This window comes from Artemia franciscana, chromosome 11 (genome assembly GCF_032884065.1).
Source record: "Artemia franciscana chromosome 11, ASM3288406v1, whole genome shotgun sequence".
In the NCBI taxonomy this organism is placed as follows: Eukaryota; Metazoa; Arthropoda; class Branchiopoda; order Anostraca; family Artemiidae; genus Artemia; species Artemia franciscana.
Genome location: NC_088873.1, coordinates 11,178,854 through 11,192,959, shown reverse-complemented (window position 1 = coordinate 11,192,959; position 14,106 = coordinate 11,178,854). Strand labels below are relative to the sequence as shown.

General features: G+C 34.5%; 1 protein-coding gene across 3 annotated transcripts in view; it reads right to left on the bottom strand.

Moving 5' to 3' along the window:
• LOC136032802 (zinc finger protein 32-like) overlaps window positions 1–14,106 on the bottom strand; it is a 52,143-nt gene that overhangs the window by 16,266 nt on the left and 21,771 nt on the right. For all 3 annotated transcript variants that reach the window (XM_065713188.1, XM_065713190.1, XM_065713191.1), the window contains exon 3: window positions 4,781–5,372. In XM_065713188.1, the coding sequence (XP_065569260.1) occupies window positions 4,781–5,372 (592 nt within the window). The remainder of the gene's footprint in view (window positions 1–4,780; window positions 5,373–14,106) is intronic.

Sequence of the window (14,106 nt, the reverse complement as noted above, 5' to 3'; positions counted from 1 at the left end):
CATTCCGAGTAATACCGCTACCTGATAGATCAATTCATTGTCTTTGTATGCTGTTTAATGACTTTGCACCTCTGAAGATGATATTTATTTTTATGCCTAAGTGTTAAAAGTAATTTAATTGTAAAATGAAAGTTACTGATGTTACAGGTACGTGTAACACTGAAAAGCGTTATAGATTAGTTTGTTGTTGTGAGGCTATGTACTCACCGTTTACTCCTAAATCATTATTTTTTATACTTGGCTTTTGTGTTTTCAGTAAAGCGTTAGTTTTCTATTATCCTACAAACATAAAAAAAAATTACCGGTTGGTTTAATTGCACTAGTTTTATCGACATATATTAGATAGGCTAGGAAGTAATTGTTTTTGCTCGTTTTAAGTTTCAACTTCACTCTCTACTTCCCCTGGAAAAACTTTGTTTTTTAAATTAATTTTGGCAAGCAACGGCAGTTTTCGGAAACAGTTGACTACGAAAGCATTAAAAATAACATTTTTTTGCGGAATTAGTAATTAATAGGGATAATGGTCATTTAAATATTGATTCTTTTCATTATATTATTTTAATTACAAAAAGAACCCAAATTCAAAACAAAGCCTTACCAAATCTCCATGGGAATAAGCAAATGAAAAATTCAGAAAGATTGGCAGCATTATATCTCAACCGAAGAATTATTTCTCTGCTGAATATTTAGGTCCATTTCAAATAATACATTTATAATCTTGTAATTTGCCAGTTGCTTATATATATATATATATATATATATATATATATATATATATATATATATATATATACATATATATATATATATATATATATACATATATATATATATATACTAGCTGTTGGGGTGGCGCTTCGCGCCACCCCAACACCTAGTTGGTGGGGGCGCTTCGCACCCCCCCCCAAGCCCCCCCGCGCGCGTAAGTCGTTACGCGCCATATTAGTTACGCGCCATTGTAGTTGTGTCCCTATGTCCCACCTGTGAATATAGATAGATATATATATATATATATATATATATATATATATATATATATATATATATATATGTTTTTAACTACGTAAAACTTGCGAATATACAACATTCTTTGCTGTCCCATTGTCTGTGCATATAAATAGATTGTCAGGTTTACCGACTCTTGAACATGCAACATATAATGGTCCATGGGAAAACAATCCGTATTCAGATCTATACCTCATGATTCTAATGATTGCCCTTGAGCTTTGTTGATGGTGATTGCTAATCGACCATTCCCTGAGTCGCCATCGTCATTTATATATCCCCCTGTGCACCCCGGCGTCCCCTTTGTAGTTATGTCCCTGTGTCCCGGTCGTCGTCATTTATACTCCCTGTGTCCCGGTGCTTTGTTGATTGCTAATCGAACATTCCTTTTGTCCCGGTCGCTTTCTCTTTGAGTGTCGTCATTTATTTAGATTGTCAGGTTTACCGACTCTTGAACATGCAACATATAATTGTCCATGGGAAAAACAATCCATATTCAGATCTATACCTCATGATTCTAATGATTGCCCTTGAGATTTGTTGATGGTGATTGCTAATTGAACATTCCCTGTGTCCCGGTCGTCATTTATATTCCCAGTATTCCGGTCGTCATTTGTGTCCCAGTGTTCCCCTTTTAGTTTTTTTTTTTTATTGGTTTTGACCTTTTTTTAGGTTTTTTAGTTTTTTTCTTTTTTCTTTTTAGTTTTTTTTGAAGTTTTTATCTTTTTAGTTTTTTTATTTTTATTTATATTTTTTTAGTTTTCTTTTTCTCCTTTATTTTTCAGTTTTTTTCCTTTTTTTAGTTTTTTTCTTTTTTAGTTCTTTTAGTTTTTACCTTTTTTAGTTTTTTTTAGTTTTTTAGATGAAAATTTTTTTTCGTTTTTTTCCTTTTTTTTCTTTTTAGTTTTTTATTGGTTTTTACCTTTTTTTTAGCTTTTTTAGTTTTTTTCGTTTTTTCTTTTTACTTTTTTTTTAGTTTTTATCTTTTTTATTTTTTTTTTATTTTTATTCTTAATTTTATTAGTTTTCTTTTTCTCTTCTATTTTTCAGTTTTTTCCTTTTTTTAGTTTTTTTTCTTTTTTAGTTTTTTTTTCCTTTTTTTCGTTTTAGTTTTTTATTGGTTTTTACCTTTTTTTTAGCTTTTTTAGTTTTTTTCGTTTTTTCTTTTTACTTTTTTTTAGTTTTTATCTTTTTTATTTTTTTTTTATTTTATTCTTAATTTTATTAGTTTTCTTTTTCTCTTCTATTTTTCAGTTTTTTCCTTTTTTTAAGTTTTTTTTTTAGTTTTTAGTTTTTTTAGTTTTTTAGTTTTTTTAGTTTTTTTAGTTTTTTAGCTTTTTTATTTTTTTTATTAGTTTTTAGTTTTTTTGTAGTTTTTGCCTTTTTTTAGTTTTTTCAGTTTTTTTTTTTAGTTTTTAGTTTTTTACCTTTTTTGTGGATCGTCACCTGATCCACAGATCCACAGATCCCAGATCCATTTTAAGTTTTTTTTTTTAGTTTTTAGTTTTTTTAGTTTTTTTTTCCTTTTTTTCTTTTTAGTTTTTTATTGGTTTTTACCTTTTTTTTAGCTTTTTTAGTTTTTTTCGTTTTTTCTTTTTACTTTTTTTTTTAGTTTTTATCTTTTTTATTTTTTTTTTATTTTATTCTTAATTTTATTAGTTTTCTTTTTCTCTTCTATTTTTCAGTTTTTTCCTTTTTTTAAGTTTTTTTTTTAGTTTTTAGTTTTTTTAGTTTTTTAGTTTTTTTAGTTTTTTAGCTTTTTTATTTTTTTTTTATTAGTTTTTAGTTTTTTTGTAGTTTGTGCCTTTTTTTAGTTTTTTCAGTTTTTTTTTTTAGTTTTTAGTTTTTTACCTTTTTTGTGGATCGTCACCTGATCCACAGATCCACAGATCCACAGACAACTTATTTTTATATATATAGATATATATATATATATATATATATATATATATATAAATGTACTGTCCGTGTGTTACACTATCTTCTATTTAACTAAAAAAGAAAATAAATAAAAAATAAGAAAAATAAAAAAAAACAAAAAAAGGAAAAATCTAAAGAAAAGAAAAAACTAAAAATGATAAACAGAAGCTAAGAGCTCGTATGGCACTTGTGACGAGGTAGGAAGAGCCAAGAGCTCATATGGTATGAGCTCTAGCAAAATTCTAAGAATAAATAGATTGTTTTAAAAGGAAAATCAGAGGCTTAATGCCGGTCGGGATTTAAAATAAGCGCTCTGAGTCACGAGTCCTTCTAAATATCAAAATTTAGTAAGAACCGATCACCCACTCGTAAGTTAAAAATACCTCATTTTTCTAATTTTCCCTCTCGCTTCAGCCCCCCAGATGGTCGAATCGGGGAAAACGACTTTATTAAGTCAATTTGTGCAGCTCCATGACACGCAAACCAATTTTCATCGTCCTAGCACGTCCAGAAGCACCAAATTCGCCAAACCCCACCACCTAACTCCACCAAAGAGAGCGGATCCAGTCCGGTTACGTTACGTGTCTACGACATTTATAAGTGTTTTCCAAGATTTCCGGTTTCCCCCTCCAACTCTCCTCAATGTCAACAGATCTGGTCGGGATTTGAAATAAGAGCTCTGAGACATGAGTTCTTTCTCGATTTCATTAAGATCCGGTTACCCGTACTTAAGCTAAAAATACCTCAATTTTTCTGATTTTTCCAAATTAACAACCCCCAGCTCCCTCAAAGAGAATGGATCCGTACCAATTATGTCAATCTCGTTTGTGCTTATTCTTCCCATCAAGTTTCACCCCGATCTCTCCACTCTAAGGGTTTTCCAAGATTTCCGGTTTCCAAGATTTCTGTTTCCCCCCTTCAGCCCTCTATGTCCCCGGATCCGATTCGAATTGAAAATGGAGCATCTGAGACATAAGATTCTTCTATATATCAAGTTTCTTTAAGATCCAATTACCCATTCGTAAGATACCTCGATTTTCACGTTTTCGAAGAATTCCGGTTTCCCCATCCAACTTCCTTTAATGTCACCGGATCTAGTCGAGATGTAAAATGAGGGTTCTAAAGCACAAGATCCTTTCCATATATAGAGGCCTGCCACGTGCTGCTAGCTGGGGCCAATTATGGCCCCAGCTAGCAGCACGGGCCATAGTGATTCTATGGCCCGTGCCAATAGAATGGCACTAGCAGGTGCCAGGCGGCTTCGCCGCCTGGCACCTGCTAATATATATATATATATATATATATATATATATATATATATATATATATATATATATATATATATATATATATATATATATATATATATATATATATATATATATATATATATATATATATATATATATATATATATATATATATATATATTCTTAACGCTGAAGACGCCTTGTTGTATGTATTTATTTGATTATTTGTTTGGTTGTTTCTCTTCTACTCCTTCATACTGGCTAGAAACTCGCTTGTCATTTCCAGATTTATTTCTTTGTTTTGTCATAGCTGGCCAGCACAGCTTTAGATCCTTTATAACTGTAATTGCTTCAACTTTTATACCCAGCCTATCCTCATTGGGATATATTATTATTTGGGGATGACATTGGTATAAAAGAGGAAATGCAATCTTAATGTTTAGTTGTAAAGTAATTTTCTAGGGGCTAGGGCATGTCAATTTAAAATAGTTCTCTAAGCAAAATTGCTCAATATTCACGCAATTAGGTTTTTAACTTATCTAGTTGTCAGCTTCTTCTAAAAGTAGAAGTTCGTTAAAGATATCGCTTTAGGCAACAGAACTTACCTATTAACTGTTCTCTCGTATGAAAAGTAGTATGGCAAATCGAACAAGGATGGTCTCTTCTTTCCTCTCGCTCAGAAGTAGTAAACCGGTTGTCCGTAATTACACTCGGCCTGCACGAATCACTTAGGTCTCTTTGCTCTGAAGTAGGCCTATACGGATCACTTAAGGCTCTTTGTTCTAAAGAAGGCCCGTATGGATCACTCAAGTCTCTTTGTTCATAAGGAGATTTAAATGAATCGTTTGAATCTTCTTTTTCTAAATTAGGCCTACATTGACTACTCAAATCTTTTTCTTCTAAAGGCGGAACGATTGCTGGTGAGAGTAAGTCCTCCCAAGAGTCTAAAGGATCAGTAACTGCATCGAAGTCACTTGATGGTAGTTCAGCTGACGAAACAAATTCTTCTAAATCGAGCTTATCACAACCTGATGACGGTTCCGTTCCAGAAAGGGCTTCATTATTTCTGTACGAGCTGGAGTCATAGCTCCGAGATAAATTGCCATCCACAAGAAAATCATCCGGTGTTTTCCCAGAAGGGACAGATAAATCCAGCAAATGCGACGAGTCTGGATTTTTCATCTTTGAAGAAAAACACTGAAAATAAGCAAATATTGAAGAAGTGCCAGTTGCATATTACTATCTAGCCCCAAACTATTCAACGGACAGATTCTGTAGAATGACATTTTACTTAGTTCCAAACAAAGTTTGAAATCTTGAGAGGTGATTCATCTGAAACTTTCTAAGGAGGGAGAGGGTAAGAAAAACAAAAGAATTTTCAAAACATTCTATTAAAATAACGATCGAACCCCGCTTCAGCAACAAAGTGCTCTTGAACTCTTTAACTTCCCCAAATTATTCGCTCGAAGACAAGATTTAATATTGAAACTTCGGAAAACGCAATTAGCAACCGAGAAGCATCGATCTATTTTTCCACTGTCTGTAACATTACAAACAGATTCGTAAACTCCTTCGTGCAATATTTAGTAAGCGTATTTAACAACTGACTTTTTGTCCATTTTTCTATCTCTCTTGTGATTGTAAAAGTAGCATAGTTTAGCGTTCATTTTTGAGAGCTACGATAGCTATTTAAGTAAGCGAATATTAGTTTGAGATTGCAGCTTGAATTTTTTATTGAGGGTTCTACGGTCCAAATATTGAGGTGGCGGAGGATTGCTTACTCCCCCCCCATGTGGACAGGTATACAGTCAACATCAAGTCTCCTCAATAACGTTAACAATGGATTGTGCATAAATATTGGGACTTTTTACTACTTGTTTCTTGAAACTACCAGTTACATGGCTTTTAAAGCTAAAAGGTCCAAAGCCCAGTACACAGTCAGCTTTAAGTCAATTACAAGCACCAGTGCACTATTCAGTCCCATCTTCCCTTTTATCTTCCTCGGAAGTTCCAAATTGTTCAAGGTTTAGCGCTTACAAACAGAGTCGGGAACAGAGGATGTGTTTTCTTTTTAATGATGCTCGTTTATAAGCAGACTTCTTTGCAAATTCATGAAGTTTCCTTAAGGCGCCCCCCTCCTTACACCTGCTTTGATCGTTTAATTCTTCCTCCTTTTTGGATGAAGGTTCCCAGCTTCCCGGAAATTGTTCTTTTCCAAATCTCAATAGGTGCCAAATGAAAAGTGGAACGTCCTGAGCTGGGACAGGAGGAGATCCTAAGGATATGTTTAAAACAAGTAGGGACTCTATGAGAAGGAGAGTAGAGATTGAGGCTTCGAAAGAAGTGACGAGGGGAGGAGAGCCTGCAGAGCTGTTTTCACTGGGTGGGTGTGAGCTACAATTAGTGTTTTTTTTTTTTTTAGCTTGGACACAAGCTAAAACAAGGACTCAAGTCTTGAGACGGGGCGGTCAAGTTTATAAATTAATCTAGCTTCAAACATAGACAAGTCAAACAATTTTCATCACACCCTAAACAAAAGCAAGCATCTGATGTTTTTAAGAGACAGAAGAAAGTGAAAAAAAAATATTTATTGCCTAAGGTGCTTGTTGGAACAGTCTGGTGAACAGTATGATTTTTTTTTTAATTTTACTTCTTGTATAAGGTAATCTTTTATCGTCATAAACTTTGATGTCACTGTTTCATGTTATTAAAAAGCTTTGACTACGTTTAAATCTAATTAAAGTTTGTACAAAGAAATGACTCAATCCCAAAGTCTAGCTAAATAGTAAGAATAAAGGTCATTAATAGTAATTACCTCATACCATGATACTGCAATAAATTGACCTTTTTTGTAACCTAGGTTGGGAAACGGGAAAATACAGACGTTAAGAGGCTTAGACAGACGTATAAGAGGATTTAGAGAGACTGGTATCGTTGTGGTTTAAAATTATTTTAAGAGAAAGAACCTGGTCTACGCTCCAATAGCTGGAATAATAAGAGAGTCTGGTTTCTACAACATCGATGTAAAGACACTGGCTACTATGATAATAAACATACTGATTTTTATTTTGCTGTCACGGAAAGCGATTGTTCATAAGAGAATATTGTGTGAAATTGCTTCAAATAAGCAACTGAAATACGTGAATTTTATAATATGAATCAAAATAGTATTAATGACTTTACAAGATATAATAAAAGTGAAGTTACATTATATTACAGAAATTGTGGCTCTGACTTTGCATGCCAAGATGAATACAAGTTGAATCCTGACGAGCTGACGTCACTTATCGTTACCAATGGTTACCTATACGTGGAAGAAGAAATCTAAAGGACAAAGAGTTTTGTACATACAAGTTTTATTAATAAACAAATTCAGAAACATTTTTAAAGCATTTCAATCTTACGGCACGGAAGTTTATATTATAAAGGTAGGAAAGAGCATTTTTAACTAGAAAGTCGTTCAATGAAGGACTATCGCCGTAAATGCTGAGAAATTCACTGTCAGTATATCGAGGACATTATAATAGTGCCCAAAAACCACAGCTTTTAGTTGATAAATCTTGTACTTACTTCCAATTTTTAATAATAGATTTCCCACTTTGCTCACGAAAGTTTTGATGTGGGGCGTGTAGAAAGCATATTGCAAGACAAGAGGGTCAATAAATTCAATATTGTTCGCTGTTTGAAAGATGTCTTTACAGTTGATGGATTCCTATTAAACAATGATAAGGGTATTGTTAACGCTTTGAATATGCCTGACAAAATCTGAAGGTATGCAATAGGATTTGTATTTAGACATGTAGGAACCCAAATTGAATAAATAATTTGATTTGTGTTCATGGTAACAAGTATAATAGAACACTGTCATCAAGGGTAATTTCCCATTAGGTTTCAAATTGATTTAGCGATATTAATGCTATATTCTCTTCCGATGGTTCGGCAAAGGTACACTCTAAACGTACAGTGCCCGTTCGAACAATACTCATGTCTTGAGTACTGGACAAATCCAATACAATGATACCACGAGTTTTTGCAAACATTTCTTCGCTTATACCATTTTCAGATAGTTTCGAATCTCGTTCTAGGGATTTCATTGTCAATTCATATAGGGTCCTGTAGGATATATCACAGGATAAATTGTAAAGTGGAATTTAATTTACTTTACGTACAAGAGATGGAAACATTTCCAAAATTGTGTGGGAAATTTCTCCATGATGCTATGACATTAGCAGTCTTTAAAAAGGCCAAAGCGAGTTTTGAAGAAATTTCGCGATTGATAAATGACAAATCGGTGTCGGTACCGGTGCCCGTGGTAATATGTCGTTGATTAGTGAATGTATATAATTGTATTTCCACTAGTTCTTAATTTCTCAATTGCCAAAGCAACAGAACTCATAACCTGTTGTTTTCACGGATTAAGTATTGCCAAGATGAGAGACACTGTAGCATCAGGTGCAGTGCCAAGTAGTTTTCGCAAAATAAAATTGGACCAGGCGAGTTGCAGCTTAATATCAATCTTAACATTAGGAGGCGACCATTGAGATATATTAAATATCACGTGATTTATTTTCCCAGCCAAGTGTATATCTTTAGGTGTCTTATCTCTAAGTATATTGCTAGTATCTGTGTCCATTTTATATTAATACCCAATAGCTAAACCACTAAAAAGCTTATAGGACATTGGACTCATCATCATGATTTTTGTATAACTTGAAGTTTGAAAGATTGTTGCTTGTGCTCACCAACGTTCCATTTATGCATACACTGATTTGTCTAACCAAATTGTGTAGTACACAATTTCTATACGATAACCCCTTGGCAGCACTTGGTTTTTCATTGTTAGATTTTTTGACAATCATATGTAAATCTACAAATGTGGAAGTCAATTCAGTAAAATAATCTTCACTAGAATAAACTTGAAAATGCTCATTTTCAGAGAGCGAATGTTGCGGATAAAACTGTTCATAGTAACCCTGTTTCACATTCACATCTGAAGGATGGTTTTTTTTATGCGATAAATATTCCATTTCTAGGAAAAGAGATCTTTTCGATCTAACAATTTTTACTCTAGGTTTGTTTTTCTTCTTTGACAAGAGCTATGTCTTACGCTCCCGACCTGAGTAGAGACTGATGAGTGATGAGGTATTTTTCATTCTTTTTAAACCTCTACTGCTTTGTTGTGATTTCAATCGCTCACCGAGGGATCGCGCGCCGGACCTGAGATTTTGTGAAACACTTTCTTTAAAAGCCTTCCCAGAGCCCCAATCATGTGGTGTAGAGAACGTAAAATTCGCGCCAACCGGTACAATATATTTTTCAGCCAGTGGTAATGCAGAGCGAAATATTTAGCAAACCAGTTGCCGAGACCGTAACCGGACATGGACGAACGACCCCTGTAATAGTCAATTCCATGAACCAATCGTCTTGGTCTAGGAGTATCAACATAACAATGAATATCGAGACAGATAAAAGTATTTTTTATTAGCCATCTCACTGAATAGCTTGAAAATAACATGTAATCACAGCCAAACCCTTTGTTTTTGCTAGAGGATCGCCCAATTCACTTCTTAATATTGACTTACAGAGTTCCAAATATGAAGTGTTGACTGGAATATATTGAAGGTGCTTTATATTGTAGTGGTGAATGTGTTCGTTAGTGGTTTTTTGTTAAAAAGCATACAGGAGGGATGCATAAAAAAATCTATAATTGTCTAGTGAGAAGCCAGGTAGATAGTCTGCAAAAATAAAAATAATCCATCCCGCTGATGGTACCAGTGCTTCTACCATTGATTTTATTTTTTTTTAAATCCGACAACATTTCTCAGATGATCGTTAAGAGTAACCTTTTCATTGTCAATGGGGGAACTAATGTAGATCTTGACCTTTTCCATTAAATAGTTGAATAGAAAGGCACCATTTTTACGAGCAGAAATTCTTCTATTAATAGCACGACACAAATCAGTCATACTACCATATTTCTTGTATTGTAATGTTACAAAGGGGTATTCAGCCGAATTAAGTGATTCTGTTTATTCCTCGGTAACGAGTGGCCAATCATGTATTCTAACTTGTATAACATATGTACAATCTTTTCTCAGGATATCACAAGAATTTTTAAGAATACAATTAACAAGAAGAACTTCATCCTTTCCCTTGAATTTGATAAAGGGGGCGAGTTTTGTCCAAAAATCTCTTCTTTTATTTAAATCATCATAGAGTGGGCTAGAGTAATCCGTAATGAATGTCATATAAACATCATTAGGCATTGTGAATCTCTTCAGCGGCAATCCAAGAAAAAAAATAAGAGTTGTATCCTGGACAACGAACAAGCAACTGTCTCTTATCCCTGCGAGTTAGACTCTTTAATATCTTTTCAATCTGAAGGATTCCATTGTTATTATCTTTTTGCAATTCATAGTAGTAAAAACCGCCAAGAATCTCTTCAACTTTCATATCACGTAGAAGATAGGTTACACGTATAGTGACTAATACTTTTGATACTTTAAAAAGTACACTGGAGCACAAGTAATTCCCCTTTTTCAAAATATTACTTGTTCGATTGATTCGGACTCTATCACCAACATTTGATTTCTTCTTATTCACTTGCCCCTCTTCATTGGAATATTGTTTAAGAAAATGTCAAGTGTATTGTTACTGTGATGAACTTTAAGAGGACTAAGATTGGAGAAGAATCGCTGAGGACGTTGATTATAAATCAACGTTATTCTATCAATCTTGAACCAAAGCAAGACTATTTTTCAATGTACAATATCTCGAGATTAAAAGTCAAATTGTTTTAATCAAACCTTCAGCAGATGCCGCCATTATCGGACTATGACAACGATAGAGCATTCTATCATATTACAATAAAACCTTTTTCACATTTAGATTAACAAATTCACTTCCCCGATCTGTTTGAATTTTTCTATAAGAATCTAGTTCAAAGATTGATTCAAGAACTCTAGCAACTTCATCACCGATCTTCAAACACAGTGGAACAGCACATACATAGCTACTAAAACACTGATTTCAAGTAAAATACATTTGCACGGGCCATTGTGACGCCTTTGAATCTCGTACAGAGTTAAAAGATCTGTGTCCAGAGTATCTCGTCCAGAGTTAAGTGTTCTCATAATTTGCTCTGATGAAAGGAACTGTGAAGAACAACGGTTACAGAACTTTTTCGTGATAAGCGGGGACCGTGAATAACCCTAACATTTCCCGAGAACATTCTTCAAAGGATTCAGCTAAATCACGAATAATCAACCACGAGTTTGGTTCAAGAATATTAAACACGGCGAGTCCCCGTTTGAATTTTATCTGGTGAAACAGTATTTATTGTATCATAGGACTCTTACCACACACACTATAGCAATAATAGATATTTATCGGGTTTTCTAAAAACATTTTATCACGATTTAGAATAATTTTTGTTAAATGAGTTGTTTTGCTAGACATTAAAGGCCCGCAAAGAAATAATCTAAATGGAATTTTAAATTGATACACATTACTCTTCTCGCTGTCAAAATACAACGAAGCTAACCACAATCTGTTAATTCATAAATACTAAAAGAAAAATATATGGCTTCTTTAAGGCATAAATATATACACTATAAATTTCTAAAACAAATAAAAAGCATATTTACATACATTTAAAAAACTTGGACATTAAACAAAAGGACATTAAAAACACATGACATTTAAAAAGACACTCGGAGGAAAGGGTCCCACCCGGAGTGCCGAACGCAACCAGATCCCCCGGAGGACGCCCTGGCAACTGGGGCAGCTGGAAGATGCGTGCCCGCTATGGCAGGACGATGACGGTAAAAAATAATAGTATAACATTCAGTACTTTTTAAAAGAACTATTCCGCTGTGTGCAAAAAATAAAGAAATTAAGGCGCGTAAAAAATACTAGAAAAACACACCGCCGAGCTGCAGACCGTCAGGGATAGAGGCTGTTGAGGTAGAAAAATGGCCCCTCCTCCTACCAACTATTGAGCTTTCTTCAAACCGAGATGCCGTCCATGTTCTACAAATACATCTCAATCTGAAATAATCTAATGACCATGTGGTAGTACTCTCACACCGTCCACACGCTCATAGACTTTCCGACATGGCATTTTTTTCAAGCCTTACTGTACAGTTTTTAAACTTTAAAGAGTGAATGGTCACGACCTTTGCTCTTGAATTTAAATAATTTTCTGCACAGCTCCGATTGACACTCATGAAAAATTGTCCTTTACATAGCGTGAAAGCATCCCTTTGCTGAAATTTTTAATATCCTCATTACGCGTTTGAACACATTACTGCTTCAGACCTTCAAGCGCAACATTGGATATCAAGTCACTACAAGGTTCAGATTTTTAAGTCAACAATTAATTTTGGGCCTCTCACTTCACTAGCTCCAGATAAATGGACTCGACCCAGTGGCGTAGTCCATCCGAGAGCTAATGTAATTACCATTTTCCAAATCATCAAATAAAGTTTCAGTTTAACGTTTGACAGGAGTGAATCTGTATACCCGCAATAAACTTGAACTTGACCATCCTCTTGCCATTGGAGCTTACAGACACTGTAATTGAATTCCCATATGAGTTTTTTTTTTCATTTCTAATATGGCATTTCCAGTGGCAATTGTTTTATTTAAAATTACACTTTTTTTCCTATATAGAAGTACCATATTGGAGTCCATATGACCACATGATCGTGAACCACGTGGAATGCGGATCGGCAATGGTTCAGGTACATTCTTTAGGGTCGGTTACAATGTGACAACGACTCCTATGGCAAAAACTCTTGCACATCTTACCGAAGGCTGAGATTAAAATGAGTTCAAAGATTTCTTTTTCAACCTTCGTTTTTGTCTGAGATCGTTTACTGACAAAGGTGTCAATACATGTCTTCATGCAGGGCTTTTGATCAAACTGGAGGGTTCTGTGAATCTTTTTTACATTGAAATTGTTTGCAAGCATCAACCGCAAAAAAAAGTGATGTATAACAGTATTCCGTTTCGGGCAAAGGTCAGCAATAAGCTTTTGTTTTGGAGGTGTCAAGTATATACCCCCATATTCTAACAAAGATAAATTATAGGGACTCAATGAATTGCTTGGCACCGGTCTCTTTATGCAAGGGAAAACAAATACTTTAACGAGTAATGAAGTTCCACTGATATTTCACCATCAATTTCGAAAATCCATCCTTGGGGTCTATTCTCCGCAACAGAGGCAATTTCGTGGAAATTTGGAGCGCAAGGAATGTCCAGCAATTTGGAACTTCTGCATGTGACAGAATAATAAAACATTGCCGACGGATAAAGGAATTCCATATACAGAAAAACCGCATTCGACTTTTCCAGGTGTGTTGTCTAGTCAGATCGGTTTCTAGGATATGATCTCCGTTATAATCATACCCTCCTCACAAGGATCTCTCTACGAATAAGTGCTGATCCACGTCGGCGATCTGACCTATTCCTTCGTAGCTGATTTTTAAAATTAAATCCATCACCAGATGAAAAGTTGAAAAATAATACCAGAATCCAACCCAAATTCTTCGTAAATTTTGTCCGAGTTTTTGTAGTCAATATCCAACAACGTCAATATACCACTTGCCAGGTGAAGTTTATAATAATCCTCCCTGTTTTTACACCCTCCCTTGGCCAAAACTTTTTTAGCAAATTTATAGTCGGCAGCGGTGGATTGACAATGTGAAGTGAATAGTAAACCACCTCAATGGGTGGCAATTTTTCTTCCCGTAGCGTCGCGGCGGAGTTGCCATCTTCATACAGGTAATGCCTACTGGTTAATAAGTTATGCATTTCAGCATCCAGAAAGTGCCATTTAAGGAGAGGGAAACTATTAGAATAATCACTTTTTTGTACTTGAATCAATTGGATAAGGGATTTGGAGAAAAACTACAGGAATCTAACAAAA